General features: G+C 57.8%; 2 protein-coding genes across 8 annotated transcripts in view; one reads left to right on the top strand and one right to left on the bottom strand.

Annotated features, from left to right (window-relative positions):
• The window catches only part of GRIN1 (glutamate ionotropic receptor NMDA type subunit 1), a 58,611-nt gene extending 49,911 nt beyond the window's left edge, over positions 1-8,700 (top strand). For 6 of the 7 annotated variants that reach the window (XM_067561493.1, XM_067561488.1, XM_067561491.1 and 3 more), the window contains one exon: positions 6,779-8,700. In XM_067561493.1, coding sequence (XP_067417594.1) covers positions 6,779-6,847 — 69 coding nt within the window. In that variant the 3' untranslated portion in view covers positions 6,848-8,700. The remainder of the gene's footprint in view (positions 1-6,778) is intronic. The other variant, XR_010922236.1, reaches the window with a different exon arrangement.
• Positions 8,701-13,750: 5,050 nt separating this feature from the next.
• On the bottom strand, positions 13,751-17,031 carry LRRC26 (leucine rich repeat containing 26). The gene is made up of 2 exons (XM_067561428.1): positions 16,414-17,031; positions 13,751-14,210 (listed from the first exon to the last, which is right to left on the bottom strand). The coding sequence occupies exons 1-2, from the start codon at positions 17,027-17,029 to the stop codon at positions 13,975-13,977; spliced, it is 852 nt and encodes a 283-aa protein (XP_067417529.1). The 5' UTR covers positions 17,030-17,031; the 3' UTR covers positions 13,751-13,974.
• Positions 17,032-18,677: the final 1,646 nt, after the last annotated feature.

The following is an 18,677-nucleotide window of genomic DNA, read 5'->3' as shown; positions in this document are numbered from 1 at the left end:
GCTGTTGAACTAAAAGGCAGAGCCCCATCTGCGCCCTTTGCATGGGGCCTTTTGTGGTGCGCCCCTCTCTGCAGTTTGGCTAATCTGTTGTAGCAGTCGGATATGGGAGCTCCGTTTTGGGCCAGGCACCGCAATGAACAGACGGCTGAAATCACGGCCTGCCCTGATCGGCACAGTTCTGCCCTTTGCAGATTTGCTCAGGGCAGGTTCACATGGAGGCTGTTAGACGATGCATGGCTGGGAATGGAGAGCCCTTCATGAAACCGGGGTGGCAAAACGCAGCCCGCCACGTTGTGCAATTCACGTAATCTGTGACGCAGAGGTGCAGCCTACAGCGGCTAGAGGAACCTTCAGGAACCAGCATGTGATGTTCCATCTTGTTCCCAATGCATGATGGGACATGTAATCTCTCTGGGCCATGGCTCTGTATGCAAAATGGGGGTGACTCCATTTTATGCTAAAGCAGAGGATGGATCCCAAGAGATATAGAGCACAGGCTGGATCAATGGTGAGCTGCCCTGCAACCAAGTCCTCAGCAGCCAAGCCATCATCTCAGCGTACACAGCACATGCCAGCTGGCTCAGAGAACATAGGGGGAGCCCCCCGGCACCTTGAGGAAGGGCTCAGCAGACGGGACAGATCCACAGCGCTAGCATTACCGGGGCTGCCCTGCCGCCCTCTCCAGGCAGGAAAGCTCCCCACTCGCGGCCTGCCCTAGTGACCCCTGCCCGCCCCCCGGCATCCACACGCCACACTTAACCGCTAGCCCGCCTGCCCCAGAGCCGGGCTAGGGCCAGTGCCCTACACGGGGTGGAGCACCCCGGGCCTGGGAGAGGGGATAGTGTTTTGGACTGGAGTAGCATAACGGGGATCTGGGTGCCCTGGACAGAGCATGGGGGCTGGGTCAGAGGCCGGCCAGCTGGTGTAAGTGCTCTGCTCTGTGGGGAGAGGGAGTCAGTGGGCATGGCAGGGCTGCCTGGGGCCTGTCATAGCGGACCCCCACCTACACCCGGACAAGCCGGGACCCTGCCTGGTTACCCCCTAGAACAGCACTTCACTGCTTTCCAGTGCCGCCCCCATGCTCCCAGCCCCACAGCAGAGCACCGGCACCCCACAGAGCAGCAGCGGGAAGGATCTCAGCCTCCAGGCCACCTTTCGTGCTCCTGGCCAGCGCACTGGTGGCCTCACGCCCCCCACACTCTGCCCCACGGAGCACGACCTGCGGCCCTCGCACAGGCTGGCCCAGGAAGGGGCACACCAGCCCTGGGTTAGTTCCCAGGGGTCGTGTGCCCCACTGGCCCAAGGATAAAGGAATGGCTAAGGCCTCCCTGCTGTGCTGGTTAGTGGGCGTGGGGGGCAGTTCTGCCAGCTCAGAGGGTTATGGGGCTGCTCTCCGAAGCAGCAGGTGCCTTGGCTGAGACCTGGGTACCTCTGTCCCCCATCCGCCTTCTGTCCTGCTGCTGTGGTCCATGGAAGTGAGGGTCGTTCCCAACCAGAGCTTTGCACGTGAGCCCAGATTAGATTAAACTAATCTTAGATTGTTATGTTAGATGGTTGTCTATTTTTTTGCCACATGTCGTCACCCCAAGGCCAGACCGAAGGTTGTTTGGGCACCTTAACTTCATTTCCATACCGTAACACGTCTGAGTTTCTTTTACAGTTAATGTTGCCTCTGAATTTCTTGGCTTTTACAGTGCTTGGTTTGGGGATAATTACAACACCCCATATTGTATGTTATCCTAAATACTGCTGGGTACTCTCAACATTAGCTCCAGCTTAACACCGTTTTTATCTGGACATTGCCTTGGTTTTTAAAATGTCGTATCTGAACACGAACCACGAAAACAAACCAGCGTCGCATGTGTAACTCGAATGATTGCCAGCTGCAGAGTTTCAATCTGAAATCATGGTCTTGCATTTCAAAGTTGATGGCCAAATTCGCCAATACACTGGCTGCTTTATGCCAGGCTGGAGCAGCCGGAATGTGCTGGCCAGATAAAATGTGTCTACGACTGCTTTGCGCTGCCGGTGCAATGCAAATCAGCCAGAGCATGCACCCCAGTTTTCCTCCTTTTCCTGCCACCACATTCTCTGGTGTGCAGGCACCCCCCATTCCCTCTCCCGCCTGTACCCCACACGTTCCCTTGCATGTGTGTGGACACACGCGCACACACACACGTGCACACACGCACACATACACGCACACACATACTATTACCAACTCTTGGAGCAACATAATTTTAAGCTCTGCTGGAGCCAGTCCCAGACAATAAGTGGAGAAGCTCCAGCCCTCACATAATTTTCAGCTCTTCCCAAGGGCAAGAACCCCTCTGGTTGGCTGGAAAGAGTAGTTATCAGTGGTTCACTGTCAAGGCAGAGGGGCGTATCGCAGGGATGGGCAAACATTTTGGCCCAAGGACCACATCTGCATATAGACATTCTATGGCAGGCCATATCGAGGAGAAGGGACGAGGCTGCGCAGGTGGAGCGGTCGCCACGTGGCGCTGCTTGGGGCCGGGAGCAGTTCCAGTCAGGGCACCGCTGGACCCACGTGGTGGGAGAAGGGCAGGGGGGAACGGAGGCTGGGAGGGGGAGCAGCCGTCGCCATGCCGCCACCACCAGTTGAGCTGGAGGGCCTGATTAAAAGCTCAGACGGGCCGTACGTGGCCCGTGGGCCGTAGTTTGCCCACGCCTGACATATCGAGTGGGGTCCGCAGGGCTCAGTTCTGGGTCTGGTTCAATATCTCCATCAGTGGGTTAGATGATGGCATAGAGAGCACACTTACAAAGTTTGCGGACGATACCAGGCTAGGAGAGTTGCAAGTGCTTTGGAGGACAGCATTAACATTCAAAAGGAGCTGGACAAACTGGAGGAATGGTCTGAAGTCAATAGGATGAAATTCAATGAGGTCAAATGCAAAGTGCTGCACTTAGGAAGGAACAATCAGCTGCACAGACGCGAAATGGGAGATGCCTGCCTAGGAAGGAGCGCTGCAGAAAAGGAGCTGGGGGTCATAGCGGACAAGGTAAATGTGAGTCAATGGTGTAACACTGCTGCAAAAAAGCAAACCTCCTTCTGGGCTGTATCAGCAGGAGTCTTGTAAGCGAGACACGAGAAGTGATTCTTCCACTACTCGGTGCTGATTAGGCCCCAGCTGGAGAGCTGTGTCCAGTTCTGGGCACCACGCTGAAGGAAAGATGTGGTCAAATTGGAGAAAGTCCAGAGAAGAGCAAAAAAATGATGAAAGGGCTAGAAACCACGACCTGTGAGGGGAGACTGAAAAAACTGGGTTTGTTTAGTCTGGAGAAGAGAAGACTGAAGTGGAACGTGAGAACAGTTTTCAAGTCCATAAAAGGTTGTTACAAGGAGGAGGGTGAAAAATTGTTCTTGTTACCCCCTGAGGCCAGGACAAGAAGCAATGGGCTTAAATTGCAGCAAGGCGGTTTAGGTTGGACATTAGGAAGAACTTCCTAGCTGTCAGGGTAGTTAAGCATCGGAATAAATGGCCCAGGGAGGTTGTGGAATCTCTGTCATGGGAGATTTTTAAGAGCAGGTTGGACAGACACCTGCCAGGGATGGTCTAGATAATGCTCGGTCCTGCCATGAGTGCAGGGGACTGGACTAGATGACCTCTTGAGGTCCCTTCCAGCCCTATGATTCTATGGATGCTTTCCCCACTTGTCCACCTCCTGGGGAAAAGCAGCTAGTCTGAGCTTCTGGAGGTGATGGGCCAGGATCACCCTTCCCTCTCCCCCTGGAGCCAGAGGGGCACTGGTGGGGCGTGGAGGAGCAGCAAATGCTTTTTTCATAAGAGGTGACGAGGGAGGCGGGAGCAGCTCAGGGTGGCTCTGTCCCTCCTGCATTCCTGTGAGCAAAGGGGCAGTGTGCGCCCTACCTCCACTTTCCATCCCGGCACCGCCAGGCCTGGGAAGGGGGAGAAGAGGGACATCCGACCGCTGTCCCCCGAGCCGGGGGGAGGGGAGTAGAGAGCCCCTGGAGCATACGCGCTGAGGGGCAGCTATGGAGCTGAGTAGGCAGAACTGGTGTGGGTTTGAGGTGTGGGAGCAATTGCTGGGCTAGGGGGAACAACACAGAGAATTAGTGAAGGGGAATAGATGGGCTGGGAAGAAGCGGGACGCGTCACACCTTCAGCCGGCATTTTACACAAATCTGTGTGCTGTGACCTCAGCTGGGAGAGGGCCTGTCTTCGGGGACAAGCCCTCCGCTCCGGCCGGCTGGGACACACACACTGGAGGGGGACGAGGTGGGAGAGAGGGAGTTCAAACAGCCAAAGACTCACCAAAGCCATAGGGTTATAGATGATCTCATGATTTTGGGCAGCAGTCTCCAGATATTAAAACTTTTGGAGCTGGCAGTGCAGTGCATTACACACACACACACACACGCACGCACGCACGCACGCACGCACGCACACACACACACACACCCGTTGCTATTCCTCTTCTCCCAGCCTTCCTCCCTACAAGTTCCCTCTTTCAAAATGGCTTCAGCTCTTATTCTCCATGGGTTTGAGGCCCTTCTCAAAGATGGCCGGCGCCTCCCGCAGTAGAAACACAGCCAATTTGCTTTCAGAGCCGTGCTGTCAAACGGCAGAGAAGGGGCGTACGGATGAATGGAGTCGGGGGACATCTTTGCTAAGGGCAACCTGGTAAGTCCCATTGAGAATTGTAGGAAATTGCAGCCGTTTTGAACGAGCGAAGCTCACAGGGAGTTTCTCTGACGTAGGACACGGCGCTTCGTCCCCTGCTAAAGGAGAAACTTCCAGTTATGAAAAATAATGGGAAAATACCACTAGACCTAAACAAATTCTTCTAAAAGCTACCCTTGCACCAGATGTCCTCAGGCTTAACCTCGCAGCTGGTTTTTGTGGGAATAGACACTGGCTGTGGTGTGAGCATTTGGGAAAAAAATGGTCTGATTACGTTCCTTGAAGGCCCCTTTTTAATGTTAATTTTACCTCCTAAACTTATTAATGGCGTTACTTCTCATTTCCAGAACATGCATTTAGTATTCAAAGAGTAATTGCTGTAACTGTTCCCACAAGACAGTGTATTTTTCATAGAGAACAGAGAGACTGTATTGCTTAAAGTGTAAAACTCACTGTAGGATTAACTCTGGAGCCAGGCCTAGTTCCTCCATTATAGACATTGCTTGTGAGGCCCATAACAGCCAGTGACAGAGCCCGGAGTCCCCAAAGACATGAGCAAGCTTCCCATATCGACAGCCGGAGGCACACACAATCCACGCAGATTCAGCTCACAATGCTACAGGTCTTAGAGGGCATTTGAGATGCCATAACGCCCATCGACATCTGAGACGCAAATAATCCCCATAGAAACAGCAGGAAATGGCAAAATACCAGTAGATACAGAATGAGATGGAAACACTCATGAAAAACACAGCACAGGGCACAGATAAATGCCACCTGTGCTGACACACTCGCTGTAGACCCCCCGACAGCCGCGTAATCCACTGAAACATTGGGCAACCAAGCCTTACGGACACCCCCTGACATCCCAGCATGCCCTGGACAACTCCTGAGAGCCCATGTTCCTCACACAGGTAGAATGGGACGCAGCTGATGCTGCAGCTGGCCAGAGGGGTGACCAGGGCACTGCAGGCGTTTGTCCTGCACGTCCAGTATAAAAACCCTGCGCTGGGTTTCCGTGACCAGGAAGCAGGGTTCCAGCAGGGGCAGAAGGAAGTGGCTAGCAGAGGGCGGGAGACAATTGTATCGGAGAATTGCTTTTCTATATATAGCAATGAAGACCCGAATGGAGGGAATTTGGAAGTTCCTCTGTAGGCGCCTCATTCATCGCCCTTGGGAATCTCATTCCATGAGCTCCCGTGGCGCTGGCTCAGGCCCCGGCTGTGCAGGGCGGCGTTATTCTCCCACTCTACCAAGGCGAGGGGACTGACAGGCCATCCACAGACGCCCTAATTTTCTTTCTGGGAATCCCTGGGTGACGTTGAGCTCACGGTGGTGGGCTGGGAAGGCCCAGAGCTTGGGGTTATGCTGCTGAGGCGGAGAGCTTAGCAGCAGAAAGAAAGTCAGCCTGTTTTTCGAAGCCTTTCCTTGGGGAGGGAGGAATTTGGGTTACTAACGGTTCAGAACAGAGTCTGCCCCCCAGGGATCTCCAGCGAGTCGTGCGCCAGGGGATGGCATTGCCAAATGAGCCTTTGCCAAACTTCAGCTGTAGGGAAAGCAGAGGCCAAATGCCAGGCCACATCTTTTAGCACATGCCCTGCATTGGCATTCCCACACCGACAACTGTCTTTGCAGCTTCTCCCCAGTAAATCAAGGTGCACATTTCGTCCCGCACGTGACGGGGAAGCCAAAAGCAGACTCACTGGAACAAGGAAGCTAAGGGCCCTGAACTGAAAGTGCAATTAGGCAGCCAGGCGATACGCACCCAAGGGCTTGGCTCAAATTAATTCACAGGGTTTCCTGGGCTCCTAGATCCTCCCGGGCGCTGAGACAGAATCGCTCAGAGAGCGAGACATAAGCTGCCATATTCCGTGCTGTGCCCTGCGTACGCTTGTCAGAGCCAAGCCGTAGGGACGCCTGGCAGCTGTCTGCCGTGACCTCTGGAGAAGTTGTGATTGCATTTGTAACTGACTCTAAGACAGCAGCGGTTTCCCTGCCGTTGCCTGATCCCTGAGTGATACCCTGCAGGGACACCTGTTGGAATGAGCTGAGCCAGCCAGGACTGCCTAACGTCTCACTCTCCTTGTCTGTGTATTTGTCTTTTGCAGCAGTATCATCCCACTGACATCACCGGGCAACTCAACCTCTCCGACCCCTCAGTCAGCACTGTGGTGTGACAGCCTCCGCCAGCAGCCGTCGGTCCCTAGCCAGGAGTCTAGGAAAGCACAGCCCAGGACTTCCTTTCAAAGGGACCCTGATGGGTCCTTATGGGTGAGTCGAGAGGGACACATCCTCCATCCATAGGCAGTGACTTCATTGTATATCTCCCTCCCTTCCTAGGCCTGCTGGCACTCATGCCCCAGATTGCACACTGAGCCAGTCTGGAGCTGCACTGGGCAGAGACGATCACTCCCAAGCTGTGCTGTTTTTTAATCAAGATGGCCGAGGGCTGAAGCTGAGCTGGAATTAAGGCTAGAGCAGATGACTCTGGACGGGAAATGGTACCGATCCTTCCCATGGAGCAGCAGCAGGAGGCGCCGGGAAGGAAGGAGTGGACGATTACAAACCTGGTGTCCTTTGCAGGGGGAGGAGGAGGATTTGTTGAGACCCTGCTGGTTTCTAAGCGCATGGATGGAGTATCGTACCTACGCCAGAGACGTCACGTGCCCCAGGAGTTCTAGGAACTCTCCCTGGAGCTGCCGGGTTCTTGCCTAAAGCTCAGGTGCTGGGCGCAGGTCTGCCTCTGTTCCAGTGCTGGCCTGGCAGGGACAGGGGCAGTCACAGAGGCTGTTGCTGATACATGTTCCCGCTGGCTCCAGCTGGGAAGAGCCTTTTCTCCAGCTCCTTCCATGTCCAGGTGATGATACAGTTCCCCCTTGATCCACCCCTCCGGTCTGCACGATACCCGCCCCCTCCCTGCTCCCACATTAGTCATCTCTTTCTGCTTGGCCATTTGCTAGCACCGCCCTGCCTCCTTCTCCTGCACGGCTGGCATCACTCCCCCCTGCCGTGACTCAGGTGGTTCAGAGAAGCCCTGCTGGCTGTGTGGGGAGGTCCTGTCTATACAGTTGGCGCTCCCGCCTCATGCCTTCTGCACACAAGACGTTTGGAAGGAAGGGCCAGGCCAGACCGAGCACCTCTGCAGACCGAGGCCCAGCAGTGCCATTTTCAGTAACAAGGCAAGGCAGTAACCGGCAGGAGGTGACGTGCCGGCGAGACGCCTGCTCTGGAGAGTTTTGTCCAGCCCTTGTCTTTGCCATCCTCCTCCTGCCCCCGCGCCTCCGTACCACAGCAACGTGTTTCCTAGCGAAAGGCTGGCCGCGGGCCGACGAAGGCTTTCCGCCCATTCCCCTCACAGGGGCTAGACTGACGTTCCTTCTAGCGTCCCAGAATGGACTCCCGGCACCACTGACAAGGGCTGCTGTGTGCCGCATGTCCCTGGCATGAGCACCGTGAGACACGGCGCCCGCTGGCTTACACACCGTCCCTGCGCCCCCCACCTGCGACCCTGAACCGTGCGGTCACCGACAGCACACCAGCACGGCTGCCCCGCCTCGGGAAACGCCCCAAGGGCTCGCATGCCGCCTGGCGTGACTGGCAGCTCAACGGAACAGAGCCTGGCCGTGGCACAGCCGGGGGGGCGACCCAGGCATCACGGCCCATTCACCGGACGAGACTCAGACGGGGTGGAGCTTGGAGGAACACTTGCCTATTCCGAATTTTCTCGCCCCTGCTCTGCCCAGCGCATCCCTCCCATATATGCTCCCACGCGCGCACAGGCCCCGCCGGCTCCTGGCAATCCTTTTGTGCAGGCAGCGGGGAATTCAGGAGGCCAGTAAGCGTGGCCTTTAAACCCCCCTTGCGGTATCTGCTCTATTCCCAAGCAACTGCACAGCAGACGGGCCCTACCCCATGTACAGTGTGTGTGTGTGTGCGCGTGTGTGTGTGTGCTGTTGATATATTTAATCTCTTGCATGAGAATGTAGATACATTTTTAAAAATAAAACCTGGCTGCAGTTTGACAATGAAACACAGAAGCCCCTGGTGGGGGTCGCCTGTCGTGCCCGGCCAGCCTACGGCATGGACTCTTATCCCAGCAGCTGCCTCCCCCTCTGGCAGGTGGGTACTTGAACTCCCCGGGCTGGTGGCTATTGCAGATAGAATTGGGACTGTACAGTATCTCCAGCATCAGTGGCCCCGATCCTCAGCTGGTAGAAATCAGCGTAGCTTTGTTAACTGCAGGGGCACCATTGATTTCACTGAGGTGAGGCCAGTTTACACCATCTGAGGATTTGGGCCACGCGCCATATGCTCTGATGTGATGTCACTTCAAACACCGTTTTTGCAAGAGCTGGGGAAAGTCCCAAACCGGCTCTGGAAGAGGATTATTCTAGTGCCCCCCCCTCCTCCTCCTTTTTGTAACCATTTTAAATTGAGACCCACCCTCCAAGCCCAGCGGCCGCCACCAAATCTGAGACTCACCTGGCGTCGCTGCCAAATAGTTTGCAAATCATCCGACGAAAGACAAGGGAGGGAGCAGAGAAACAAGTGGCGGAGGCAGCAGTGGGCACCAGCGCCAGGAGAGCACCCTGAGCGTGTGTGGACGTGGGCAAACAGGCCCGGGATCCTGAGCCAGATTGCTAAAGGAGCTGCTCTGGGCCTGGGCCAGACAGCAGGTGGAGACATGCTCAGTATCCATGCCCACACAAGAGCTGCTGGAGTGCGTGTCCTGAAACCTGGCTGCGCTAGACCCACTCTGAAAACACAGCTAAATATAGCTCCATCCCAGGCCTGTTACCTTCCAGGCTTCTGGGAATCCTATTAGTCAGCCGCAGCCCCAGCCAGTTCCTAGGTGACTGACAGCCAAGCTCACAGTCATGCTAGAAGCCAGGTCATGATAACTTTTTGTTCATTAGCATAATAGGCAACCTGTTACATGCCTGAAAACGAGCATGATTGCTGGATAGACACACAGCTCTCCAGGCCCCACGGCTGCTGCTCGCATCTGGGGTGAGATCTCCTGGAATGAACCTACCCTAAACAGCCGTCACAGAAAGATCCAGCAGAGAAACCAGCCACCTTGGCCTGCTGCCTTCCCTACCCCCCATCACAGCATGCGGGTTCTCAGCCGACTGGGGGGCTTGGTCTGACGGCAAAGTCTTGGCTTGGCTTGTATATATGGGCACTGGGGCAGTGTGTGTGTGGGGTGGGGAGGGGGAAATATCTCACCATTGCACCAGGTTTGCAGAGTCCGAGGGTATCTGATGGATCTTCAACCCAGAGGGGCAGATGGTCAGCTGGTGTAAATCAGTGCAGGGCCCTGCCTCCAGGACTCGCTGACCAGCAGAGCTGTGCCGACTGCCACCAGCGGAAGAGCAGCCCCTTTGGGTCAGCTCCTGCCTTGGCTGCACACTGGGATCTGCTCCGGGGGCAGAATCTGGCTCCTGCTACTTCAATGTGTCTAAAAGGAGATAGAGAAATCTGTTCTCAGAGGAAAGGGAGCCGGGGCTGCACGTACTACGCTGCTCTGGTGAACTGTATTTACGGCATGATCGAAGTCACAGACGCACTGGGATATAGACACAGGTCTCGCCTTTTATTCATTGTTACAGCGGTTCCCAACCTGTGGTCCGCGGACCTTTGGTGGTCCGCGAGGCTATTACAGGGGGTCCGCGGAAAAGAAAAATAACAACATCCTCACCAAGGACATGCACGATTTCAAATAAAACTAGTAGCGGGTGGTGGGCTGCAAAATGTTTGGAGGTTGAAAAGGGGCCCGCCCCCTCGAAAAGGCTGGGAACCGCTGCACTAGTAGTTGTGCATTTCACACACCCTTTGCTGTAGTGTCTAAGCGCTCTTTGCTGATGCTATCATATAATGGAGGTAGCTACACACGGGTGGCACCCTCCTTTCAGCACCTGCCTCCTAAAATCAGGCTGCAGAGTTGTCCATGGAAAAAGGAGGCTTCTGTTATGTTCCGGTGGACACAAGACTCGGCTTCAGCTTGCTCTCCAGTGGAAGCTGGTTCAGACCCTTACTGAGAAAAATCAGTACCTGATCCATTGCAGCGATGTCCGAGACTGCAAGGCCAGCACCCTGAGGTAGCCAGACGCCAACCCATTCAGGGTTTTGTGGAGGAGAAGCAGGCTCTGGAATTGGACTCTGGACTGGGTAGGTAACTGGAGTAGTATACAGCGCCCGTTTGCTGGGTTCTGATCAGTCTGCTCCAGCAGCATGCAGACTGCAGCCAGAGCTTCCAGGCAGAGAGTCTGGGCAGCCCCAGGGACAGCCTGTTACAATGGTCAGGCTTGGAGGCAACAAAGGAATGGATGGGAGTGGTGGGGTCTGCCTGTGTGTCAATAAACCATTGTTAGGGTGGATGGGGGCAGGTTCATAGACTCCAAGGCCGGCAGGGACCGCTGTGATGATCTAGTCTGATCCCCGCCATAGCACAGCCAGAGAAATTCCCCAGATATGCCCTTTGACCTAGAGCGGATATTTAAAAAAAAAAAAATCCAATCTTGATTTTAAAATTGCCAGTGATGGATAATCCAGCAGGACGCTTGCTTGGTCCAACGGCTCATTACCTTCACTGTCAAGTGTGCGCCTTTTCCCATGCTGGGTCGGTCTAGCTGCAACTTCTCCTCCTTTGGCTCATATTAGACCTTTCTTTGCTAGTTTGGAGCACCCAGTATTAAATATTTGTAGATACTTAGACTGGGGTCAAGTCGCCCCTTCACCTTCCCTGTGTTGGTCAGACTGGAATGAGCTCTGATTCCAGCATGACAAGGCAGGTTTTCTGATCCTTTCATCATTCCTGAGGCTCTTCTCTGCACCCTCTCCAATTTATCAACATCCTTCCTGAATTGTGAGCGCAGAACTGGACACAGGATCCCAGCACCGGTCGCACCAGGGCCAAATGCAGAGGCAAAATAACCCCTCGACTACTGCTACTGAGATGGAAGAAATAATAATAACAAAGGCAGCGTGAGACTGAGACCATATGGCCCCATAAAACAAACCCCGACCATGTAACAATTAGAAAGGATCAACTGCAGGCATTCACAGCAATGGGCTCACCCCTTCCTCGTCCCTGCCCCTGGCTGGAGGGGAAGCCACGGTGTGTCAGGATGGATTAAACACAGACCCCTGCATCCTCACAATCAGCACCCTGCACTGAAAAGAGACCCCCAGATCATCAGGAGCAACTGGCCCCCCAGTGCAGGACACAGAGGAGCCAACAGGCTGGGGGTGTGTCAGAGGTTATGTAACTGACGGGATGGCTGATCAGAGGGAAGGCGTGGCAGCTGGAAACCGCCCAAAGCACCAGGAGGATGCCAGGCAGGGCTCACGCACCTACCAGCTCTACCTGCCTCTATGCAGAGAGGGGCCAAAGTGCCGACAGGCCAGGGCCATATGGGGTAGGCTGAGACCAGGATGTGCTGAGTGGGTGCAGTAGCACTGGGTCCCCAGCCTGTACCCGGTGCCGTGAGCAAGGACAGGACAGCAGGGCTGGAGGCCAGAGGAGATGGAGGTGCTAGGGCCATAAGGGGATGGTGGGGAAGGCAGGGGGATAGTGGGTGGGGAGCGCAGGCTGGCAGAGGAAACAGCACTGCTACTCAGCACCTAAGATCGCTTTGTATGTTCCCAGCACTGCATAAATGGTACTGTGGGAAGAGAACAGGCTGCCCCTTAACGCTCCATGTTGTACTGGGAATATCCTGCGGGGCGGGGCGAGGAAAAGGAAAACGGGCTCTCAGATATGAGAACCTGGCTAGTGTCATTCCCCACTGGAGGGGGGGTAACCCCTGACTCCGGGCTTAGCGTCGGCTCTGGGGGCATAGGCCTGGTGGAAAGAGCTGGAGCCATGAGTAACGAAGCTGGTGACGCGTCCTTTGTTCTGTCCGTGGCCAGAAGGCAGTTCCCAGAGTGCAGTGCAGCTCTCTCAGACTGGCTGGGTGTTTGAAATCACACAAGGCCGCGCGCTCGCTGGTCAGTCTGAGCTCTGACAGGTAGCAGGGATTGGACGCAGAGCTCTCATGGAATATTTCGGGTCCCTGCTTGTTGAACCTGTCCCAAACTCTGGTTTCCAGGGCACACACACACAGAGACAAGTTCAAAATTCCCCTTCCACAAATAATCTCCAACATTCACCAGAAAGTCACTGTTCCTGCGAGCTCTCCGGTCCCTGGATGTGTCTGCTGGAACAGCTGTGGGGCGTGAATGCAGCCAGGATCTGAACATGGCCAGAGCTGACTAATCTAGACGTTCACGTAGGTAGTTGCCGAGCGTTGTGCAATATTTGCCCAGCTCCAGCTCTCTACTAATGATCCTCCCCTCCCGAACATCTGCCTCCATTGCCGGTGTTTGATATGTCCGTGCTCTGGTCTACGCATAGGAGGGGCCAGAGAAATGGCTCCTATTTCTCCCATTCCCATGACAATACAAGTGTCAATGTAGCAACAGCATTCACATGCCGAACACTCCCCTGCTGCTGAGGAAGCTACCCACCCACCAGTGCAACAAGGAGGCATTGCAAATGCTGCGAAGTTGCAAACCGAAAGGCCGTGCTCAGTTCTACGCTGCGGCAGCAGGCACCAAGTTTCCTAGCACAGATCCCAACCGTGCTAGCCCTGTCAACGTGTGCAGGCACTGGGCTGGGTAATGCTCATAGCGGGGCACTGTGTTGGGCAGGGTGGGGGAACGTTACACCCGCCAGCTAACATTGCAATGGAGGGTCATTCCTGCAGCTGCATCAGCCAGAACAAAGCTGCCTTTGAGGCAAGTTAGCAAGCAGAGAGGGGGATCTTTTCCCACCGAGGTGCTGGTGTGAACCCAGGCCAGGGTGGGAGCAGCTCCTATCTGCTGCAGCTTAGGGGCCGGTTTGGAACATGATGGGGGTCTCACTCCATGTCCTAACACTGGGCACCCTCGCTGGCAGGCGCTTGGAGAGAGTCGGTGGGCTCAGGGGTAGGTGTCTTTGCTGGAGCCTGCACTCACCAGCCAGGGCAGAAAGACGGGCAGGTAAGTCCTGGAACTTTTGGGATTTCCCCCTTGGTTCGTCGCTGCAGTGCCAGGGAATGTCAGTGGGGCTCCCGGTCCCATGGGGGAGGAGGAAAGGCCCCGCAGCGGGGGAACAGAGCCACGGCCCGAGGTAACACGATTATCTCCCCAGTTCCCGCAGCGATGCGCGCGCCTTTAGGACGCAGACAGTACCTCGTGCCAGCCCAGGGCGAGTGGAGCATCACTGGGCCGCCCAACGCTGGTGCTGCCGCAGCACGTCCCCCTCCGTCGGGGCTCCGCGCTAACAGTCTTTTTCAAGTTTTTTCAAGAGGCGATCATAGGCCACGGCCAGGGAGCCGAGCAGGAGGCAGACGATGATGCTGGCCAGGCAGGAGGCTGGGCCGACGAGCAGGAAGAAGGCGTAGTCCCGGGGGAGCAGCAGGTTGTCCTGGCAGTGGCTGAAGGACTCGTTGCTAATGACCGTGAGGGGATACTGGTTGAGATGCTCTGGGAATCTGCACTGGATCAAATTCTCCTCTGCCAGAGAAAGACAGAGCCAACGGTCAGGCCGGGTCCTGGTTCCCAGCCTGGCAGCAGCACCAGGGGAGGTGCTTTGGACTCCTGCCTGAGCCTGGGGAGAAGGCTACAGGGCTGCCCAGTGACACTGGGGAAGGAATGGGGGGCTGGCAGGGCGGGGCTGGGGCCGGCGGGGAGGTGCTCAGAGCAGGCCAGCAGGAAAGAAGTGCAGGCCGGCTGGGTGTCTGGTGCTGGGGTGGGACGGGGCCATGCGGGAAGCACAGGGGCAGGCTGTGGGCCATGACAGCAGCCCTGGGACGGGACAGGATGGCAGCACTCGGGAGGAGCAGGCCCGGTAAGTGGCCAGGAGCCAGTCCCCTTCTCTCCCTCTCAGTGCCTCAGTCTCCCCACGGTGCAGCGGGGGCCTTGGTTAATCCTGTCAGCCCAACATCCCGCCCAGCCAGGGCGCAAACCAAGGACTCCCGCCTCACCGGGAGTGAGTCGCTCGCTGCCTGTGGTGACACGCACGAGGAGGGAAGTCAGGGGGCTGATCCGGGGGGAGGCTGACTGGTCTCGAAGGCTGAGGAAGCAGGGGCTGGGTTTACGATGCCTGCAGAGCTGCGGGGCCAGGGCCTGGTGTCGTCCCCCTCCCCAGGCTGAGGTCACGGTGCTGCCTGTCAGCTGGGAGGGGGCTGTGGAGGCAGAGGTGCACCCCCTGCTCCTACATTGCCACCAGCCGGGGGGGTTTCCCACCTGCAGAGGCAGTGCCGCGCACCCGCAGGACAGGGCAGAGGAGCTGTGTGCTCAGAGGAGGAGCCGGCAGGAGCTGCTGGCTTCCCACCCATGCTGCGAGTGTGCCGGCTGCCCCAGCACGTTACCCCAGTCATGCCCGGCCGGAGAGCTCAGGCAGGGGCGCCCGGCTGCCTGCATGGAGAAGCCCGGCCAAGGGCTGCATCTGGACCCGGCGATCCTGCAAAGGGGCTGCGCAGGGCAAAGGGAGCCGCTGCAGGCTAGGAGACGGCCAGGGCAGAGCGCAGGGCCCGGGGCAGGAAGGGCTGGAGCACAGGGCAGCTCTGGCGGGATAGGTCTGGTGACCCCCACAGCCACAGCCTCCCTGGCACTGACCCTGCTCCCGGCCCCCTCACAATCCCCAAACTACTGTTCCTGAGCTGAGGGGATAGCGGCGGGGTTGGTCCTGCACCCTGGAAGCCCCTCTAAGCCCCTCTAAGCCCATGGCAGGGGGGCCTGGCCGAGAACAGAGGCCAGAGGGCCCTGCCTGTGTGGAGCTCCCTTCCCCCGCCCCGCGCTCCTGGGTCCCCTTTTACCCGGGCTCTGCAGCAGCTGGCCTGACTCCCCGCGGCCTCGCCCAGCCTATACCAGCGACACCAGTGGGCCAACGGGCTGGTGCCACAGCAGCGCAGCGGGGTTCATGCCCTCACGCCTGGCTTGGACCCGGCTCGCTGGGTGCTGCCGGCCCAAACTGGCGGGAGTCGGGGCCTGCAGGGACAGCCCTCTCTTCTCCAGGGGCTTCTTTCAGAGAGGAGCCGTCGCCATCTCCCAGCCCAAGGAGCCGGTGCGTGACCAGCACTGGGGTGGAACCAGGCAGCCACAATCCCAACCCGCCTCGGGCCCCTGCCTCTGGCCAAGAGGATGGAATAAATCTGCTGGCGATGGCCCTGCCATCGATGCAGGAGACTCACTGCAGGCTCCCTTCGTCCCGGCAGCGAGGGGGGCTGGCTGGAAAACGAGCACTCTGCAGCGGAAGGGAAATCAGACCTGACACGGCCAGAGAGACCCCAGCTTAGCCCAGGGGCTGGGTTCTGCCTGACACAGTCACCTCCCCGCTGAGCGCTCGGACCCCCAGGCAGAGTCCATAGCGCATGCTCTCGCCGGCCCGATGACCATTGAACTGTTTCTACAAAGTGGAACAAGTTCAGCAGGAGAGCTTGAGAGAGAGCCCAGCCGTTGAGCCCCCGAGATAAGGGATGTCCTGACCACTGGGCTGCTGGGGGGGGGTCTAGGCCTGCTTCGGTGCCAGAAACGCCGCCCTGGTCCTGAGATCCTTCTGTCGGAATCACGAGGGCTCAATGTGAAGCGGAGGCTTCCACAGATCCGGATTTCCCAATGAAGCAAAGGTTTCACGGAAAGATTCCTGCCCGGCCTTCGGCTCGTGCTCTGCTCTGCCCCCCCTCCCCCAAGAGGAGCTTCGCCCAGCCGTCCTTACCTTGGATTTTGTCCGGATTGTCCATGATCCAGAGGAAGAGGGGCTGGATCTCACAGGTGCACTCCCACGGGTTGCCCTTCAGCGTTAGGCAGCGCACGGCAGGCAGGTTCGGAAAGACGTCGGCGTGCAGGGACTGCAGGGCATTGCTGTGCAGAAACAGCTCCTGCAGACAGGGCATGGCTCTCAGCACCGCGGGGGGCAGCTGGCCAAGCTTGTTGCTCCCCAGGTTGAGAGTCGCTAGCCACGGGAGAGGCAGGAAGGTCTCGGCCGTGAGCACAGTGAGGTAGTTGTTGCTCAGGTCCAGCTCCCGCAGCGCCCCGAGCCCTGCGAAGGCCCGTCTGTGGATGCTCACCAGGACGTTGCTGTGGAGGCTGAGGTTCTGCAGCACCTGCTGCATGGGGAAGGCGTGGGCCTTGAGGACGGCAATGTGGTTGAAGGCCAGCCGCACGGCACTGGCGTCGGCGGGCAGGTTTTCAGGCACAGAGCGCAAGGCTTGGTAACTGCAGTCCACCTCCCCGAGGGAGCATCTGCAGGCGGCAGGGCAGGCGGGAGAGGAGAACGGACACAGGAGCAGGAGAAAGGCCAGGAGAGGGGCCAGCCCCGTCCAGCCAGCCATGCCCAAATGCTTAGCTGCCCAGGGAACCGCTCAGCTCCCGCTCCCCCAAGTCAGCAAGTTCTCCCGGCACCTGTCACGCCTGGACACACGCAGCCTTCCTGGCCCGGCTCAGCTGCCGCGCAGGGTGGCAACGCCGGGCCGGGGCAGCCGGCAGCCAGGCTGGTGGGGCAAGCGGTGCCCTGCCCAGAGCTCGGACACTTTGCGGCTCTGGCTCGCACGCTCATCCCCCGGCAGAGCGCGCGTCACCGGCACTGCAAACATTAACCTGGCTGCTCAAAGGCCAGCGGCTCGCCCCGCTCGTGGTTTCTTCAGGGCGGAGCTGCACTTTCTTAGCAAATATTTTCACACAGCAGACGCTGCTGCCAAGATGCAGAGCCACGGTCCCCCTCCCCCGCCCCGCAGGGGACAGCGCCAGGCCAGGTAGGCAGCAGTGCCACGCTCCTGGGGGAGTGGCCAGATCCCCTGCACCCAGCCCATGCTCAGGCCTCTTCGCCGTGCTCGGGGTGCGCTGCCCACCCTCGGCCAATGGGCCACATCCCGCAGCCCACTCCTGGGTCCTCACGCCACTGTCCTGAGGCACTGGCTAGCCCATCCTCCCCTCTTTCCTGCGGGGCCAAGGCAGGAGACTGGAGCAGGGGCACTGGATCCCCCCTCCTGGGTGAGTGCTCTAACCATCAGGCTACACAGTCATCCCCAGGCCTGTGCCCCTCGCCCACCCCCTCCCTGCTACATCAGGGCCAGCCGCACGAACGCTCTTCCCCTGGCTTGGCACTTGCTCTCGGGCTCCAATGGGAGACAGACGCTGGCTCCAGAGGAGAAACATCGGCAACCAGCGATACCTGCACAGACACAGGTGCCGAGGGGGGTTAGGCGCCTGCAGAGTGTCACAGGAGTTTTGTGCATCGCAGTGGTGCCAACCCCAGCCTGAGGTGCCTAATTCTTTTTATGCATTATGGACCTGTTGCCGTCCCCTCCCTCTGGGAGCTGCTCACCCAGCCCCACAGCTCTCCAGGTCTCAGGCAGCTCAGGCAGGGCCACTCTGCAGATCCGGGTCGGGATGGGAGGAGCCTGGCTCTTGGAAGTGTCCGTGTGCCAGCCAAGGGCTGGGGTTTCACAGCAGGAGTTTCATCCTGAAACCGGCACTTCCTTGATCTGAAATTCTTTTGCTCCTGATTGAGACGTTCGATTAACTCCTGGGGGCAGCACATCCAGCCCACACAAGTGCTGAGGGGCCTCCCCAACCTGCTCTGCCCCACGCCCTGGCTCCTAGGCCTTCACGCTCACTGGAGCGGACACAAGGCTGGGGTGTGACCGCTGCATCTGGTGAACCTGAGCGAGGGGACCGGCCCCTGGCAGATGGCGGACAGTCACTGTCTCCCCTGGACTGCTCCTCATCTTTCACTTTAATGCCCCCACTAGTGGAGTCTGCTAGGGGTCTAGCTCTGGACCCTGGCTATTCAGCACCAGAAAGGGCCCCAAACCTTTGCCCCATCAGCTCCCTGGGCCCTGGGAGTGGGCTCCTCGTTCATGCAGCTGAATTCTCAGTGGCCGCAATGTGCTGGCCCCGCCCCGCTCACAGATCACAGCAACAGGACCGCTGGCAGCGTTACACTGAGCCCCTTCACCTAGCGCGTTTACAACCACCGGC

The sequence above is a fragment of the Emydura macquarii genome, unplaced genomic scaffold, assembly GCF_026122565.2.
Source record: "Emydura macquarii macquarii isolate MOO-44397 ecotype Brisbane River unplaced genomic scaffold, CSIRO-AGI_Emac_v2 contig_2417, whole genome shotgun sequence".
NCBI classification, from domain to species: Eukaryota; Metazoa; Chordata; order Testudines; family Chelidae; genus Emydura; species Emydura macquarii.
Note: the sequence above shows the minus strand (reverse complement) of the source record. Positions and strands in the feature narration are given on the sequence as shown.

Bases quoted from the DNA above. Each gene is read 5' to 3' on its own strand.
- LRRC26 (XM_067561428.1), bottom strand. From the start codon at position 17,029: ATGGCTGGCTGGACGGGGCTGGCCCCTCTCCTGGCCTTTCTCCTGCTC. The intron at 14,211-16,413 runs GTAAGGACGGCT...TTTCTCTGGCAG, and splicing joins CAATCCGGACAAAATCCAAG to AGGAGAATTTGATCCAGTGC.